General features: G+C 52.6%; 1 protein-coding gene across 1 annotated transcript; it reads right to left on the reverse strand.

The window, feature by feature from the left end:
* Window positions 1–10,702: 10,702 nt before the first annotated feature.
* NFILZ (NFIL3 like basic leucine zipper) lies at window positions 10,703–11,581 on the reverse strand (the record flags this gene model as incomplete). Its single annotated transcript, XM_082297683.1, has 1 exon — window positions 10,703–11,581. The coding sequence occupies one exon, from the start codon at window positions 11,579–11,581 to the stop codon at window positions 10,703–10,705; it is 879 nt and encodes a 292-aa protein (XP_082153809.1).
* Window positions 11,582–15,407: the final 3,826 nt, after the last annotated feature.

Raw genomic sequence — 15,407 nt, forward strand, 5'->3', positions numbered from 1 at the left:
TTTTCGGTGATAAAAAGCAAACCCACCCTGAATGAGCCCCCTGCAGCATCTCCCGGCTCAGAGCCTGCAGGGCCCAGGGACTCTCCGTGCTCAGAGCCTTCACTCCTCGCTCGCAGCAGCGCTGGGTGTGTTTTAGTGGGATGCAAACCCTCCCCCCCCCATCCATCCGTGATGGGAGGGAGCGGGAAGAAAGGCATGGTGTGATTTTTGAGGTTACTCAAAACACTGAGGTAATTCAGCGGAAAGTCTTTTTCTGCTGTGATGCCTCTCTCCGGGCCAGGTCGTTGTTGCTGTATTAGAGAAAGGCAGCTCGTGTGGGAGGTGTGAATTAATGTTACCACACTGGGAAGGTGGTGACGAGCGGAGATCTCACAATGATGCACATCAGGCTCCCTCCTCAACAGGGCTGCGAGCGAGGGCAGTGGAAAAAAAGGAACATAATTGATCTTTTAAGAAAAAGCCCAAACCAAAGAGCTGCGAGACACCGGCGTCAGCAGATGCTATTTCAGAGCAGACACTCACCTCCTCTCTCCCGGTGCAAGTGTTAACCTTTAAAGGCAGCCTTTCCACTCCCTTCCCTTTCACTCACGTATTTTTTTCCTCACCCTGTTCCCCACTTGCCAAAATCGCTCGAGTTTCCCCATCGAGAGCCCGTGGCTGTCGTGTGCCGGGAGCGGCTCCATCCACACCCCATCCCTGTGCTGCCACGGGCTTTTCCAGCAGCAAAATCTTCCCGTGGCACCCAGGACTCGGATATCGGCCTCATTTCTTGTCATTCCTGAGCCAGTCCTCCCGGAGGTGTGGCCGGAGCTGGAGCTGCCCAGCGCTGGTGCCGAGGGGAGCCGGCCAGGAGCAGCTCTGATCTCTGGGGTGAGCAGGGACAGGAGCCCAGGGAACGGCTGGAGCTGGGTCAGGGCTGGCCATGGAGCTCAGGGAAAGGTTCTTCCCCCCGAGGCTGCTGGGCACTGCCCAGGCTCCCCAGGGAATGGGCCCGGCCCCGAGGCTGCCAGAGCTGCAGGAGCGTTTGGACAGCGCTCTCAGGGATGCCCAGGCTGGGGTTGTCGGGGTGTCTGTGCAGGGCCAGGGGCTGGATCCATGATCCCCGTGGGATCCAACTCAGGATATTCTGGGATTCTGTGGATTATTTTAACACTCCTGGCATCCCATCTTCCCCAGTCTGCACTCCCCAGTGTTTCCAGTTCAGGTTCTGGGCGCTGGGGGGAGGCAGCTCTGGAGAACAAGGGCTCTGTGCCCCACAGGCTGTCACAGCTCCTCCCAGCCAGGCTCCAGCACCAGCTGGGGATGGCCACTGCGAGCCCCTGTCCCAATTTTCCACCCCCTCAGGGCGTCCCTGGTCAGGGGAAATGAAAGTTCCTTTGCACATCCTGTGCCCAACCTGCAGCAATTCAGGAGAAGCGGGATGAGGCTGAGCCTCCTCCTGCACCCAGCAGCTCCCCGGAGCCGGGGAGGCTCCAACGAGGGGCTGAGCCTCGGGGAGAAAACCAGGAGGATCCCTGGCATATGGAAGGGAATTATTTCCTTCCCGAGGGAGGACGGTGCAAACCCCCCCGGGCAGGGAGGAATCTCTGTGCTGCTCCTCATCCTCCCACTCCCACTCTCGGGGCACCCAGCTCCCTGTTTATTTGGAATAAGAGGATTTAGTGCTCAAATTGCCTTTTAATGCTGAAGCTGCAGCCTTCCGCTTCAAAGGCATTAGGAACAAAAATAGGTTTTTTCTGATGAAAGTGAGCCTGACTCACTGAGAATTCTCAGCTGCTGCTTTAGGGCCAAGTGCCTCGGAAAATGACGAGAGGAAGCTGCTGTGAGATGCTCAGCTCTCAGCACTTGTCACCAAATGTCCCCAAAGACTCCCCTGTCCCACCCAATGGAGCAATGCCCAGCTCTTTAGGATTTGAGTCAAAAGGATTATTCGAAATTAAATAATTTCAATCTTCCACTGCCTGATTCCATCACCTCAGGGTGGGCAGAGCATCGATATTTGCCCCCTAAACCCAGCTCAGCTTCTGAACTTTGGCAGCAAAGGCTGAACAGCAGCGCCCTGCAAGGGGCACCTGGGCTTGGATTGAGAGTCAGAAATTAAATAATCAGAAATAAGAAATGGTACAAAATAGAAACAACCCCCAGAGTGTTTACAGGAGGCCAATCCCCATCTCCCAGGTGACGTCCAAGCTGTGGGGATGTGGTCAGTGAGGTGCTGTGACAGGTCCCACCTCAGCCCCTCCCCAGGGCGGCCACACTCAACATCCTCAGCATCCTCTGAGCACCACCAGCATCCTCCAACCACTCAGAAAACAACACCTTTTAACCGAAATCTCCCAAATTCTGCCCACTTTGGTAGGGAGAGTCCTCGTTCCCACAGTGAGGAGCTCAGGAGCTTCAGCCCTGTGGTTGTGCTGCTCCCAGAATGAATCAGCGAGTGACAAACATGTGGTCACCAGGACTCTGGGGCTCTTTTTCTGTTCCTGTGAAGTTGTGCAGAATTTCAGGCTCAAACACAAATCCCCCACTTCTCTTCCACACTGAAATTTCAAATTTCACGGCGGTGCTCCCCAAAAAGGATTATTTTGCCCCTGTTTCTTCAAGGCATGGCATAAACGGTGCAACAGCGTTTCCATTCCCTCCTGGATTTTGTGTTTTGCTCTGGATTTTGTGCTTTGCTCTTTCTTTTTCTCCTCATTTTCAAGCTTTTTTTTTTTTTACCCACAACTCTCAAACACTAAGGAATTCAGGAAGGTCCTTTATGCCATGGGAAAATGCTGAAGCGAGGAGGAAAATTGCCTTTCAATTCAAACTTTCTCATTTTGTCTAATTTGGGGGACCAGGTCAGACTGGGGATGAGTCCTGGCGCCCCTCAGCTGTGTCTCCCATGGATGCATTTCCATTTGTTCCGAGGAGACAGCAGGAATTAGGGAATTAATAAAACCATGCCAGCCAGCTCCAAACATGTCCTAGAAAAGTTATTTCATCCTGAACAAAAAAACAGGAAAAAAACCCCTTTTTTTTTCCAAGTAAATTCCAATAAAGAGATTCCTCCCCTCCCCTTTCATTTTGGTCACAGAAATAAGAACCAAAAGTGCAACTTAAAATCTAAACCTTTGGCATTCTGTGGGGTGGAGGGAGGGAAATGCTGACCAGAAGAAAAGCAGGATCAGATCATGCCTCCTTCACCTGCCAGGGAGGAAAAAGGAATTCCCTGAGCAGCTGTAATTGCTGAGGAGCAGGAAAACTGCCCGGGAAGGATTTTCCTGCCCTTCAGCTGGGGAGCAAAGAGAGCAGAGGCAGCACATCTGGAGCTGGGGGTGACCAGGAGGCCACATCTGGATGGCTGCACTGACATCCTGTGGCTGCATTCCGGAGGAAATCCGGGGGGATCAATAAAAGCCGTAATTTTTTTCCTCTGATCTCTTGCAGAGGAGGAACCTCTGGCAGCCGAAGCAGCGACTTTGTGTCACCAGAAAATATTCAGAGTTTCTGACTTGGGAACCAAACAGAGGTGGCAGAGCAGAGGGAGGCTCAGGGCATGCCAAGCATGGGACGGGACAAAGCTGGAGCTCAAATTCCTGACCAGCAGAGCCTCCTCTCCGGGCTTTGGTGGCTGTGGGGAACACGGTGGGGTCTCTCCTGCTCAGAGACACAACAAACTCCTCACCACTGCTTCACCTGCAAGGAGAAATCTTGCCCTCTGCCTGGGCAGCACTTCCCTCTCTCCTGGGGTGCAGAGAATCCAGCTGGACCTCCAAAAAGCTGGGCTTTGTTGGGCCAGAGCTGCACTTGCACAGAGAAAAGACAGAAGGGACCTTAAAGATCATCCAGCTCCAACCCCCCTGCCTCAGGGACAACCCAGTGTTGTCCCCCACACCTTTGTGACCCTTCCAGCTGTGCTCCAGATGTGTGGTGGGTGTTGATCTCTGCAGGCAGCAAGGCTGAGCCAGCCCCAGAGCTCTGGGTCCGTGCAAAAGGAGGGAAAAACCAGCAGGAAAAGCAGACAATTCCCAGGTTTAAACACAGTAAACCAAGGATTCTGGGGGCATTCTACCCAGAAAAGTGACATTCGGGGTTCTAGGTAGACTTGGTTCACATTTGACTCCAAGCCATCAATAAGGGAGGGAGTTTGGGCAGGAAAAAAAAGCAGAAATAAAGACCACACAACCCTGAGTGGTGTCTGGGGAGTTCAGCACAGCTCGGCCACAGCCTCCTGCAAAACAGAGAGGGGGAAAGTCAGGGAAAAACCCACTCCTGAGCAGGGCACCGGGGCTGCGTCCACCCCAGAGAGCCAGGGCTGCACCAGGCCTGAGGAGAAATTGGGATGGAGACACTTGGGCCACCCTTGTGAGAGGTTTGGGGGCCCAAGGCTGAGCTGGGAGCAGTTTGGAGCTGTTCCTTTGTCCCACCCAGCCCGAACACCTCCCAGCTGCAAAGATTTTTAATACCTGAAAAGAACAAAAATCAGAACCAGGCCAGCTCGATTCACTCCGGAGCGCTGCTCTTTGAACGGTTTTGAGGTCAGGGAGTTGCCAAAGCTCCCCTGCTCCCTCTGATGTTTTCACACTCGCCAGGTCTGAGTAAGGCTGTGAGAAATGAGATCTTGTGGTCTTCAGGAGAACTGAGACCACAAACCTGGCCTGGGATGAACAACTCGGTGTGGTCACACCTCGGCAGCTGCATTCTGAGCGACTCCTGGAGAAATCTTTCAGTTTCTCTTTGTTTTCTGCACAGCGACAGGAATTTGAAAGATGTGAGAGGAGAAAGATCAAAGCTGGAAGGCAGCTCCATAAATCTGAGTGCCCTGCACCCAAAACATCCCCAACAATCCCTTCATCCCAACACCCTGCTGAGAATTGCTACACATGGACAAGGATTTTAGGGGGGAGTGAGGAATTTAGGGAGCAACTCCCAGTGTTTTGCACCAAATTGCAAAATCTGCTTTGTCCTTTTGCAAGCCAAAGGATGGAGCTGCAGTTGAGGGGACCCAGGAGGTTGAGGGTCACTCCAGGGGATGGTCAGTGGGTGTCTCCAGACCATTTCTCCAGCTCTGTCTCAGCCTGACCCTGCTGTGGAAGGATGGATGGACCTCACAGACATTTTGAGGTTCATCATCCCAAAATCCCCATCGGATAAATCAGGCCAAGAACTCCATGGTCACACACAGCTCCAGCCCTGAAGTCCAACAGGCACCAAAACATTGTCCTGTGCCCTTCCCTGTGAACCCAGCAGTTCTGAGGTGCTGATCCCCAGTTTCTGCCCCTCCCAACGACAGGGATGTGGGTGGGCATGAAAATCCTGGGTGTTTCATAAACAACCTCCAACACCCTTAAACCCCCCTCCAAATACCTTTAAAATACCCTCCAAAACCCAGCTTTTCCAAACACTTTTCCAAGTTTGCCCAGATGGTGCCTGGACAGCCCCGGGGTGACTGAGCCAGGCAAAGAACTGGGACCAGCTTGCACAAGATGTGCCAAGGAGGGGATTTACAAATGGGGAGGGTGTGAAGGAGGCACCTGGATCTAAAGGTAAGGACGAGGCTCAGCAGGGAAGGGACAGGTCCAGCAGAGCAGGCCCAGCAGGCAAGGAGTAGCTCTGGTGCAGCTGATAAGGCCAGCAGGAGATAAGGGGCAGAAAATCTCTGTGTAGGAAACAGCAAAGCGCAGCCTAAACCCCGATCCAGAGGCTGTGACTCACCCCAGGGTCAGAGCATCACCATGAACTCAGAAATGCTGCCCATCTCCCCCCCACCCAGCCCCTTCCCACTGCAAACCCCCCCAGACTGGGATTTGGGAAGAACCCCAACCCTCTGCCCTGCAGGGATCCCAAACAGCTCCACCTGAGCTGCAGGTCAGGCCTGACCCTGCCGAGCTCCCCTGGGATGTGATGGTGGAAACACCAACCCAGGACATGATGATTCTTTTCTTTTCCACAAAAAGACCAACCTGCTTCTCTAGAAATCCTTCTAGGAGCGAGGAAACGATAAATGGAAGGAATCCTGTGGGATGGGAACAGGGAAATTCGGTTTGGTCTGAGCCTGAGCTGCCTGAGCAGTGTCTGCTCTCCTGGGTGAGAGGGGCCAGGATGCAATGCAGGGAGCAGCTCATTTTCACAGCTGCTCCTGCTGTACGGTTTGGAATTTTCCCTTCTAATTATTTTATAATGCTAGAAATACAACCAAAATGAACTTTAAACCCGATTTTTGAATCAGCACTGCCCTCCCAGGGGCAGCCAGGGGTTCCCCAGTGTGTGAGCAAGGCACTCTGAAGGCAGCACCTCTTTCCAGAAGTCACTGCTGACTTTTCCTGCCTCAGCAATGATTCAGTTTGGGGCCTGAGTCTAAGCTAAAGGTCAGCATTAACTCATGCTCTGGAGGGAGGGCTCTGCACTCATCTCTCTGCCCGGCTCTGCAATGTGTGACACACAGTGCCTGAAATGGGTGGGATTTGTTGTGGTTTTTTTGAGTTCGCTGTGTCTGGCAACAAAGAAATCTCCCTTTCTGAGGCACAGGGATGGAGAAGCATTTGGAGGCTTTGGCTCCAGCCAGGCTTGTCCCCAAAGCTGGGGGATGCTCAGCAAACCCCAGGGAGAGCAGCAGCAACAGCATCACCCACCCTCCCAAGCCTCCCCCAGCTCAGTCTCCAGTTCCTCCTGGCAGATTCATCTCTCCTTGTTTTTTGACCCCTGTGGTGCCTTGCTGCAGGGTTTAGTCATGAGCCACACGAAAAATCCACCCTGCAGCTTTTGCAAAGCCTCTGCCCACTTTCCCTGGGTGCCAGCTCGTTCTGAGGCGTGGAAAGCACTGAGCAATTTTCCCCTGCTCTGACTCTCCAGGGCTCCCTTGATGTATATTTAGGTGCCTGCAGCGTGTCCCTCTCAGGTACCTCCTGCCAGCTCAAAGGCAAAACCTTCCTGTCCTGGTAGACAGAGAAAAAATCCTGGAATAGTTTTCCAAAGAGGTACGAGCAGGAAATAACTCCCTTGTCTCCCCCTCTTAGGACACACAGAGGATGTTTTATTTTATAACGCTGAGCCCAGTAATTAATCAGCTTGAAATCACTTTGGAACAAAGACTAATTAAAGAATTAACTAAGCCTGAGCAGAGGCAGGAACAGCTCGGCTCCCTTCCAGCCAAGCCTCACAACTGGTACGACAATGGCTCTTTTCTGAAGGTGTCACTGAACGTGGAACTCGGGATAATGGATAGGGATGGATGGATATTCCCCATGCAGGAAATCTCCTAGGACAAGGCAGCAAGGGAGGAGTGGAGGTGTGGAAGGAGGGGAAGAACCATGTCCACCTGCATCTCCTCCAGGTGAGTGACCCTGGAGGGGAGGAAAGGAAAACCTGGAGCAGGGGAAAGAGGGGGGCAGGTTTGGGGTCAGGTGTGGGGCCGGGGCTGGCTCACTGCACACCCAGTCCCCATCTCCTGCTGCTTTTCCTGCTGCTGTCCCACCCTCCGCGCCCTCCACAGGCACCCAGCAGCTCCCAGTGCCCCCTGCCCCGACTCCAACCCGGGTCTGGCCCCTGGTTTGTGCGAGAGCAGGGACACAGCAAACGGGAAATGTTACTCATTTCTTCAGCGTCCTCAACAGCCCACAGAAATCACCTTTGGGCACTGCAGGGTTAAATCTCTCGGGGCTGAATCACTCTGGGCCACAGGCAGGAGGGTTAGGAGGGACAGCAGGGTTAGGAGGGACAGCAGGATTAGGAGGTGCAGCAGGGTTAGGATGGACAGCAGGGTTAGGAGGGACACCAGGGTTAGGAGGGACAGCAGGGTTAGGAGGGACATCAGGGTTAGGAGGGACAGCAGGTTTAGGGGGGACAGCAGGATTAGGAGGGACAGGAGGATTAGGAGGGACAGCAGGGTTAGGAGGGACAGCAGGGTTAGGAGGGACAGCAGGGTTAGGAAGGACAGCAGGGTTCGGAGGTGCAGCAGGTCCTGGGGGCAACCCGGGAACCTCAAATCCATCCTACAGATTAAACTGAGCTCCCTCCCACCCCCTCGCTGCATCCCGACCCCTTTGCAGGCTCAGGGAGCCAACCCTGCCCTGCCCGGCGGGAATCCCACAGGGACGGGGAACAGCAGGAATAGGAGGGAGGCGATTTCTTTCAGCAAGGTCCTTTCTGTGCCGTCTCCTCGCCGTGGGCTGTCCCTGCCGGTTGCGAGGGGAAGGGGGGACAGCGGGAATGCGACAGGAAATGGAACCGCCTGTGGTTTCTTTTAACCTGCACAGCATCACTGCCTCGCGTTTCACACCTGAGCAGCGGTTTCCCCTCATGCCAGGGGGACAGGAGAACCCCCCCCCCGTGCCCTGGCAGCTGTGCCAAGGAGCTCTGCCCATTTCTCTGCACAGGGGGACAGGGCCAGTCAGGGCTGATCCTTGTGGGGTGTCCCTATAAAGAGTGGTGAGGCAGGACAGAGCCCCACGCCCCAGTGCTGGAGGGTCTGTGCTGGGAACTGTGGCACAGACAGAGGGAAAACACCTTTATGGACAGAGGAATGGGGAAGGTGGGTGCCCACAGCTCTGCCACAGCTCCCTGCTTGCTCCCCCTTGTTCTCACGGGATGGATTTATCAGGCTGGCTGTTCCTGAGGGGGAACGATGCAGATCCAGTCCCAACAGTCAAACCAAGACACCTTTTGCAGCTTCTGCAAACAGAGTTTTATTGGGCACATGTTGGTACCTCCCCAGTTCAGATCCTTTGTACAGCTCCCACTCAGGGCCTTCTCTTCCAAACCAGTTTGAGGGGTTCTTCCATCCCGTGTCAGGCACTGTGGGCTGTTCTTTTGCACGGTCCTATTGTTGCTGCAGTCCTTTATTGGCTATGAAATGATTCCTAGAAAAACACTCCTGACAATTGTCCTTATTCGCCAGAGCCTGAAATTTTCATGGAATCCCAGAATGGTTTGGGATGAAAGGGCCCTTAAAGCCATGGGCAGGGACACCTCCCACTGTGCCAGGCTGCTCCCAGCCCCAATGTCCAGCCTGGCTTTGGACACTGCCAGGGATCCAGGGGCAGCCCCAGCTGCTCTGGGCACCCTGTGCCAGGGCCTGCCCACCCTCCCAGGGAACAATTCCTGCCCAAGATCCCATCCAGCCCTGCCCTCTGGCAGTGGAAGCCATTCCCCCTTGTCCTTGTGAATAGTCTCTTTCCATGTTTTTTGTTGGTCCTTTCAGACACTGCAAGGCCACAATGAAGTCATCCCAGAGCTTCTCCTCTCACGGCTGAACAAGCCCAGCTCTCCCAGCCTTTCCTCCCAGCAGAGCTGCTCCATCCCTCTGATCATCCTGGTGCCTCCTCTGGACTGGCTCCAGCAGCTCCAGGTCCTCCTGGGCCCCAGGGCTGGGGCAGCTCTGCAGGTGGGGTCTCACCTGAGTGGAGCAGAGGGGCAGACACACAGAGGAACAGGAGAATCCCTTAAGCCGGAGAACTGAAGAGGTGGAGACTCCCAGGGATGTTGAGCTCCACTGTCAGCTTTGGTTCCCAGCAGGGCTGGGCAGGCCTTGCAGCTCTTCTGTCCTTTGGGACATGGGACATGGACTGAAAATGTGGTTGGGGCAGAAGAGAACAGCTTGAAGTCGCTTTTTCACTTTGAGATCTTCTTCCAACAGGCTGGGACTGATGGAATCATCAGATTGGGCTGGTTTTGTCCAACATGTCAAAAAATGTCTGGGGCTGACAGACCTGGCAACATCAGAACTGCAGGAGCATTCTTTCCTTGGGGAAAGAGAGAAAGCAGGAAAGATCTGAGGAGAGGAAGTTACAGCTATACCTGGAATGCATCCCTGAGAATTCTCTTTGGCTTGAAAACTGAGCAACAGCTCCTAGGAGGCTCAAGACCCCTTACAAAGGAAAAGCAGGCAGAAGGCAGGATGGACAGGGACCGTGTCCCAGCAGATGCAGGAATACAAACACCATGTGCAGCTTGTGCCTGTTTGATAAAGAGTTCCCAAATACTCAAAGATTTGGTCTAAAAATGCCTTTTTTAAAAGAAAGAAGCAAAACTACAATATTTTTTGCATTTCAATAATAATAATGATAAAAAAATTACTTCGTTTTCCATAAGAACAGTTGCAAAGATAAATGAAATTATCTTCTGGATCACAGCATGTCTGGTCACAGAAGAAGAGTTCATTTCTCTGGAGATAAATTATTGTAAACTGGAATAAAGTGGAGGAGGTGCTGCTCTCATTGCATGCCAGCGTAAATCCACACTCCCAGAGTCACAACCCCTTTTTATTTTCTCCAGACAGCTGAGGGGTCTGAAGCTGGTTCCATCAACAGTTTCCTGTGTCAGGGAATTCCGACTTCAGGCACATTGGTGAGGATGAGGGTGGTGATGAAGCGAAGGCCACTACAGTGGTTGATACCCCTGGCAGCTGTAGTTACAAGGTGTCACATTGTGTGGGAACCATCCCCGCTGTCTTGGCCTCTTCCTGCCCCTTCACACCTCCAGTTCGAGCTTGCTGGGGTAGCAGAGCCACCAGTGAGACCGGGGGACCGCAGGGTCCTGGCCAGCTGCAGCTGTGCTGTAGTGATGCAGCCCCAGAAACTCCCTCAGCGTTTACACAGAGCAGGGAAAATTACATCCATGTTTGGAGAAAAAGACATTTCCCTCCCACCTCATCCTTCCAAACCATCCGTGTCCTTGGGATGTCTCACTGTGGCCCCACAGCAGTCGTTCCTGTGCTGCCTCAGTGTGAGTCCAGCCCAGTCTCCTCCAGACCGCCCAGGGCTTTGCTTTTAATCCGGAGCTTGTGTGGGAGGGCAGCAAAGCTCCGGCCCTTCAGCTGCTCTTCTGAGGGGCAGGGCACATTGCAGGGGGGCACAGGAGAAGTTTTGGGCACTTGTTGCTCGTCATCTTCATCCGACACTGAGATGCTGCTCTCCTTCCTGGCCTCAGTGGTGCCGGTGGACGGGCACAAGAAGCAGGTGCTGCCCAGCCAAGGCCAGGGGAAGGGGTGTTTATCTGGACAGGGGTAGCTGAGGAATGGAGAGCAAACTGTGGGGCTGAAGGACACCTCAAACCTTTTGGGCTGCTGGAGGCCAGGAGTGTCCATGGGAATGGGTTTGGAGCCACAGCCGAAGATGTTTGTGGAGGGGTTGAAAGTTTTGCAAGGAAGCTCAGCCGGTTCCAGCACCTTGGGCACGAAGCTCTTCTGGGCAGGGCAGCAGGAGTCACCAGCAAAGGGCTCCATGCCCAGCAGCGGGGAGGCTGCCCGGTGCCCCCTGAGGTGGAGCCCGAGGGGGCGGCCCTGGCAGGGGCTGGGCTCGGGGCTGAGGAGCCCGAAGCGCAGCTTGAGGGACAGCAGCTCGGTCCTGAGCACGGCGTTCTCGCGGCTCAGCGCTGCCAGCTGGCTCTCCATGGCCACGTCGTTGAGGCGCCGCTTCTCCCGCGAGCGCTTGGCGGCCTCGTTGTTCTTGCGCCTCTTCTCCCAGTACATGGTGTCCTTCTTGTCGTCCGGCATGAATTCCCGCTTCCGCCGGGAATGTCCACCCGCCTTCCCCAGGAGCAGCTGGGCCCTGCCCTGCTGCAGCACCAGCTCGCTCCGAGGGGCCAGGAAGTTCTCCATGGTGGTGGAGAAGGAAGCTGCGGTTCTGTCGGAATGAGAACGTTCATTAGTTACCACTAATGGTGCTGGTAATTAGTGCCATTGGGTAAATTAATATGGGAACGGGGTTGTTTTTTCTCTGTTACACACATGTGGAAAATGAGGACAGCTCATCCCGCTTATTACTGTCATTGTGGAGCCAACTTTTCAAAATATTCAGATTCCGAAACGTTTTCAAAATATTCAGGTCCTGATGTGTCAACACATCAATCAATCAGTCAATCACTCACTCACTCACATCTCACCAACGTCTCTGCAAAGTCCACCCCAGGATGTCTAAAAGCCGAGCATGACTGAGCAGAGTTGCACCCCACACATTTCGCCGACTCGGCGAACAGTCACACTTTATCTGAGTAACTTCAATCAAGACGATAAAAACTAGTAGTGATCTCCCACTTATCTCAAGCTGCCTTACAAAGGAAATAAGAGTCATTAGCCCTGTTCAGGAGATAAGGAAGGCACAGGGAGAAGAACTGATTTACCTCAGTCACGGACTTTGGGTAGGAGCTGTAAGCAGGGTTACAAAACAGCTTTGCTATCATGGAATGGTTTGGGTTGGAAAGGACACTGGAGATCATCGCATTCCCACTCCCTGCCATGGGCAGGGACACTTCCACTGTCCCAGAGTGCTCCAAGCCCCATCCAACCTGGCCTTGGGCACTGCCAGGGATCCAGGGGCAGCCCCAACTGCTCTGGGCACCCTGTGCCAGGGCCTGCCCACCCTCATGGGAAGGAATTTCTTCCCAATATCCCAATGAACTGACTACTCTGTGTCAGTTTGAAGCCGCTGTCCCTTGTCCTGTCACTACAGGATGTTGTGAATAATCTCCTTGAGGTGTTATGGCAGTTCTCACTCAGAAATTCTTCCCTGCTCAGGAAGAACCACATCCCTTTCAACAGGAAGGTGGGCCAGAGGGACCAGCCAGCACTGAGCCTGATAAGCCACCACCTTTCCAGGATTACCCTAAAATGGTGAAGAAAAGCATAATTGTTTCACTTCAGTGAGCAACCGAGGCACTGGAGTTTTGGTATTGGCCACATTTCAATCCCCAGGGCCCTTGGAAAGGTCCTTCACTTCATCTTCTGACTCTGACAGTGTTGTGACCCACGAACACCAACACACAAACGGTGACTGAGGTGCCCCCTCGGTGTGTGCTGGTTCCAGGACACTTTATCAGCACTGAAATGTGCTCATGGCTCCCCTCGGAGCTGGAATAATCCCAGCAGCTGTTTCTGTAAGTGACAAGGACTTTTCTGAGTCATGGGGACTCATGCACCGAGGTTCCTGGCAGGGCTGCTCAAACTGCTGAGGGGAAGAGGACTGGTGATGCTTTCAGCTGAAAACTCCCCCACCTCTGTCCCCCAAAAATAAAATAATTCAAGCTCAACACTGCCCAGAGTCAGAGGCAATAAACCCACCATGACATCCAAAAGCCAAGCATTGTGCAGTTTTTAGCCAGAAATTTTCAAAAAGCTGTTTAGGAATGAAATGAAATTGAGATATTGAGGTGAAGTGAGAGATGAAACTCCTGCAGAGAGCTGGGGTTGCACAAGTTTGTGAAAATGTGGCACGGGAGCTTTCTGAAAACCCATATGGCCAATAATGCACATGAATAATTCCAACCTTCCTGCTGAATTTATTGTGTGAGCAACATGAGTCACTCTTTTCTCCGTGGCTGAGAACCATCCTCAAGTAAAAGGCAAAGATCTAACTCCAAATCATTCCAGAACTCGCTCTGGGCAGGGAGCAGCTAAGCACAGGTCTCAGAAGGACACATAGGACCATGTTTGGGCTTTCCTCTCTTCTTCATCATCCCACATCAACACGACTCAAAAGAGTTCATTCTGTGGGCAATAAACAATTCCTAAACACTGTCCAGCTGTAATTTGTGTCTGGAGAAAATTGAAAAATTTCCAGGGTTCTTGGCTTTTTGAGCTTCACGTGAAAGACCACATTTGAATGGTCTGGTTTTCTAAGTCACCTGTTACTCCTCCAGGATACAACTCATAAATCATAGAGAGGACAAAATTTTGGAAGCAAAATGTCATAAAATCCCAGAATCCCAGAATGGTTTGGGTGGGAAGGGACCTTAAGGATCATCCAGTCCCACCCCTGCCATGGCAGGGACACCTTCCACTGTCCCAGGCTGCTCCAAACCCCATCCAACCTGGCCCTGGACACTGCCAGGGATCCAGGGGCAGCCCCAGCTGCTCTGGGCACCCTGTGCCAGGGCCTGCCCACCCTCCCAGGGAACAATTCCTTCCATCTAAATGTACTCAGTGTCCATTTGAAGGTATTTCAGAAAATCAGATCCCTTTTTAAGGTATCCCAAGCACCCAACAAACGAGGCAGGAAAGATCTCTGGAGGATTTTGAGCATCAAGCAATGTGAGGATGGATTAAACGAGCTCCATCACACACACACAGAGTTACACAAATATTGTAGAGTACAAAGATGGACACTGAGGCTAAAATGCTGTGCAAGGCCTTTGATTCAATGTTCTACTGCTTGTAGATGAATCTTTATTTATGCAGATTTAGAACCCTTCAGTACTGGCAGGTTGTCATCACCAGTGACCTCTGCACAACTCAGACCTGCAAACTAGACCAATCCACACCTATTTCCTCTCCCAGTCTGCCGAGTGTGACCAGAGTTTGGTTCTGGTTTAAACAGGACAAGTCCCACCAAAGTACTCTCTGCACAAATTGGTGGGATTTTGTGATTAAAGGCATTTGGAATGCATTTATTTTAATTTATCCCTAAGCCCTGGAGATCTCAAAGAGTACACAAAGGTTCTGAGGGCAGCTACAAACCAAAACAAAGAATGTCCTTCAGCGCGAATGAGTTTGGGGTAATTTCTCCAGCTTTCAATCAGAATTACTGCTGACCTGAAAGCATCAAAAGGAGAATTACAGCAAATGGATTTGTGGTTTCTCACAGTGTCGAGAGGCAGAAATGCAGTTTTTTCAGGGCTTAATCACTTAGCAGGAACGTTTCAGGTTTGGAGGTGATGTGAGTTGTTTGTTGAATGAGTCAAAGATCAACAGGCGGCTTTTTCACTAAGTAAACTCCTCACCTGCAGTGGGCAGAGCAGGTTTTTCTCTCCCTGTCCTTCCCTTGCTCCTGGTGCTCATCACAAGGAGATCCTATGGGAAGTTTCAGGATTACTGTTCCCAATATTCCCTGTTCAATCAGGCTGGGAAGCACGGGGGGCAAAAAAAAGGGACCCAAAATAGGCCTTTGTGAGACAGAACCTGAGCAATGAACCTTCCTGAAAACCCATTTTGTTGAACCTTTCCCACATTAATCCAACCCCTCACTCTCCAAGTGATGGTCCCAAGGTGGGAATTTCCTTCAGAACTCAACACTTGAAGCACGTGGAAATGAAACAGTGAGAAGTGAGGGTTGAACCCAGGGGAAAAGGCAGGAATCAAACATTTCCACTTCCTTGGAGGTGGGAAAGGCCTGGAAGGAGGCCGGCTATAAGGGGGGAGGCAGGGGAAGCTCTTATCGGAGGCAGGATCTGGCCTTTTAAGGTCAAGGAATGAAGCCTGAGCTGGGCCAGTGTGTGAAAGCATCAAGGTTTAGGCCACAGAGTCTCAACTCTACCTGTTATTTTTATCTGCAGCCCACAAAGTCACACCTGTACCCACACGAGTGTCTTGGGGCTCTTCGTGAGCGCGGCCTCCAGCAGTGGAGAGCACAAAGTGACACCGAGCCCGTCCCCACCGGGCCCAGTGGAAACATTAATATTAGCAGTGACTTTAGAGCATGTTGGTCGGGTGA

This window comes from Coloeus monedula (assembly GCF_965178545.1).
Source record: "Coloeus monedula genome assembly, chromosome: 27".
In the NCBI taxonomy this organism is placed as follows: Eukaryota; Metazoa; Chordata; class Aves; order Passeriformes; family Corvidae; genus Coloeus; species Coloeus monedula.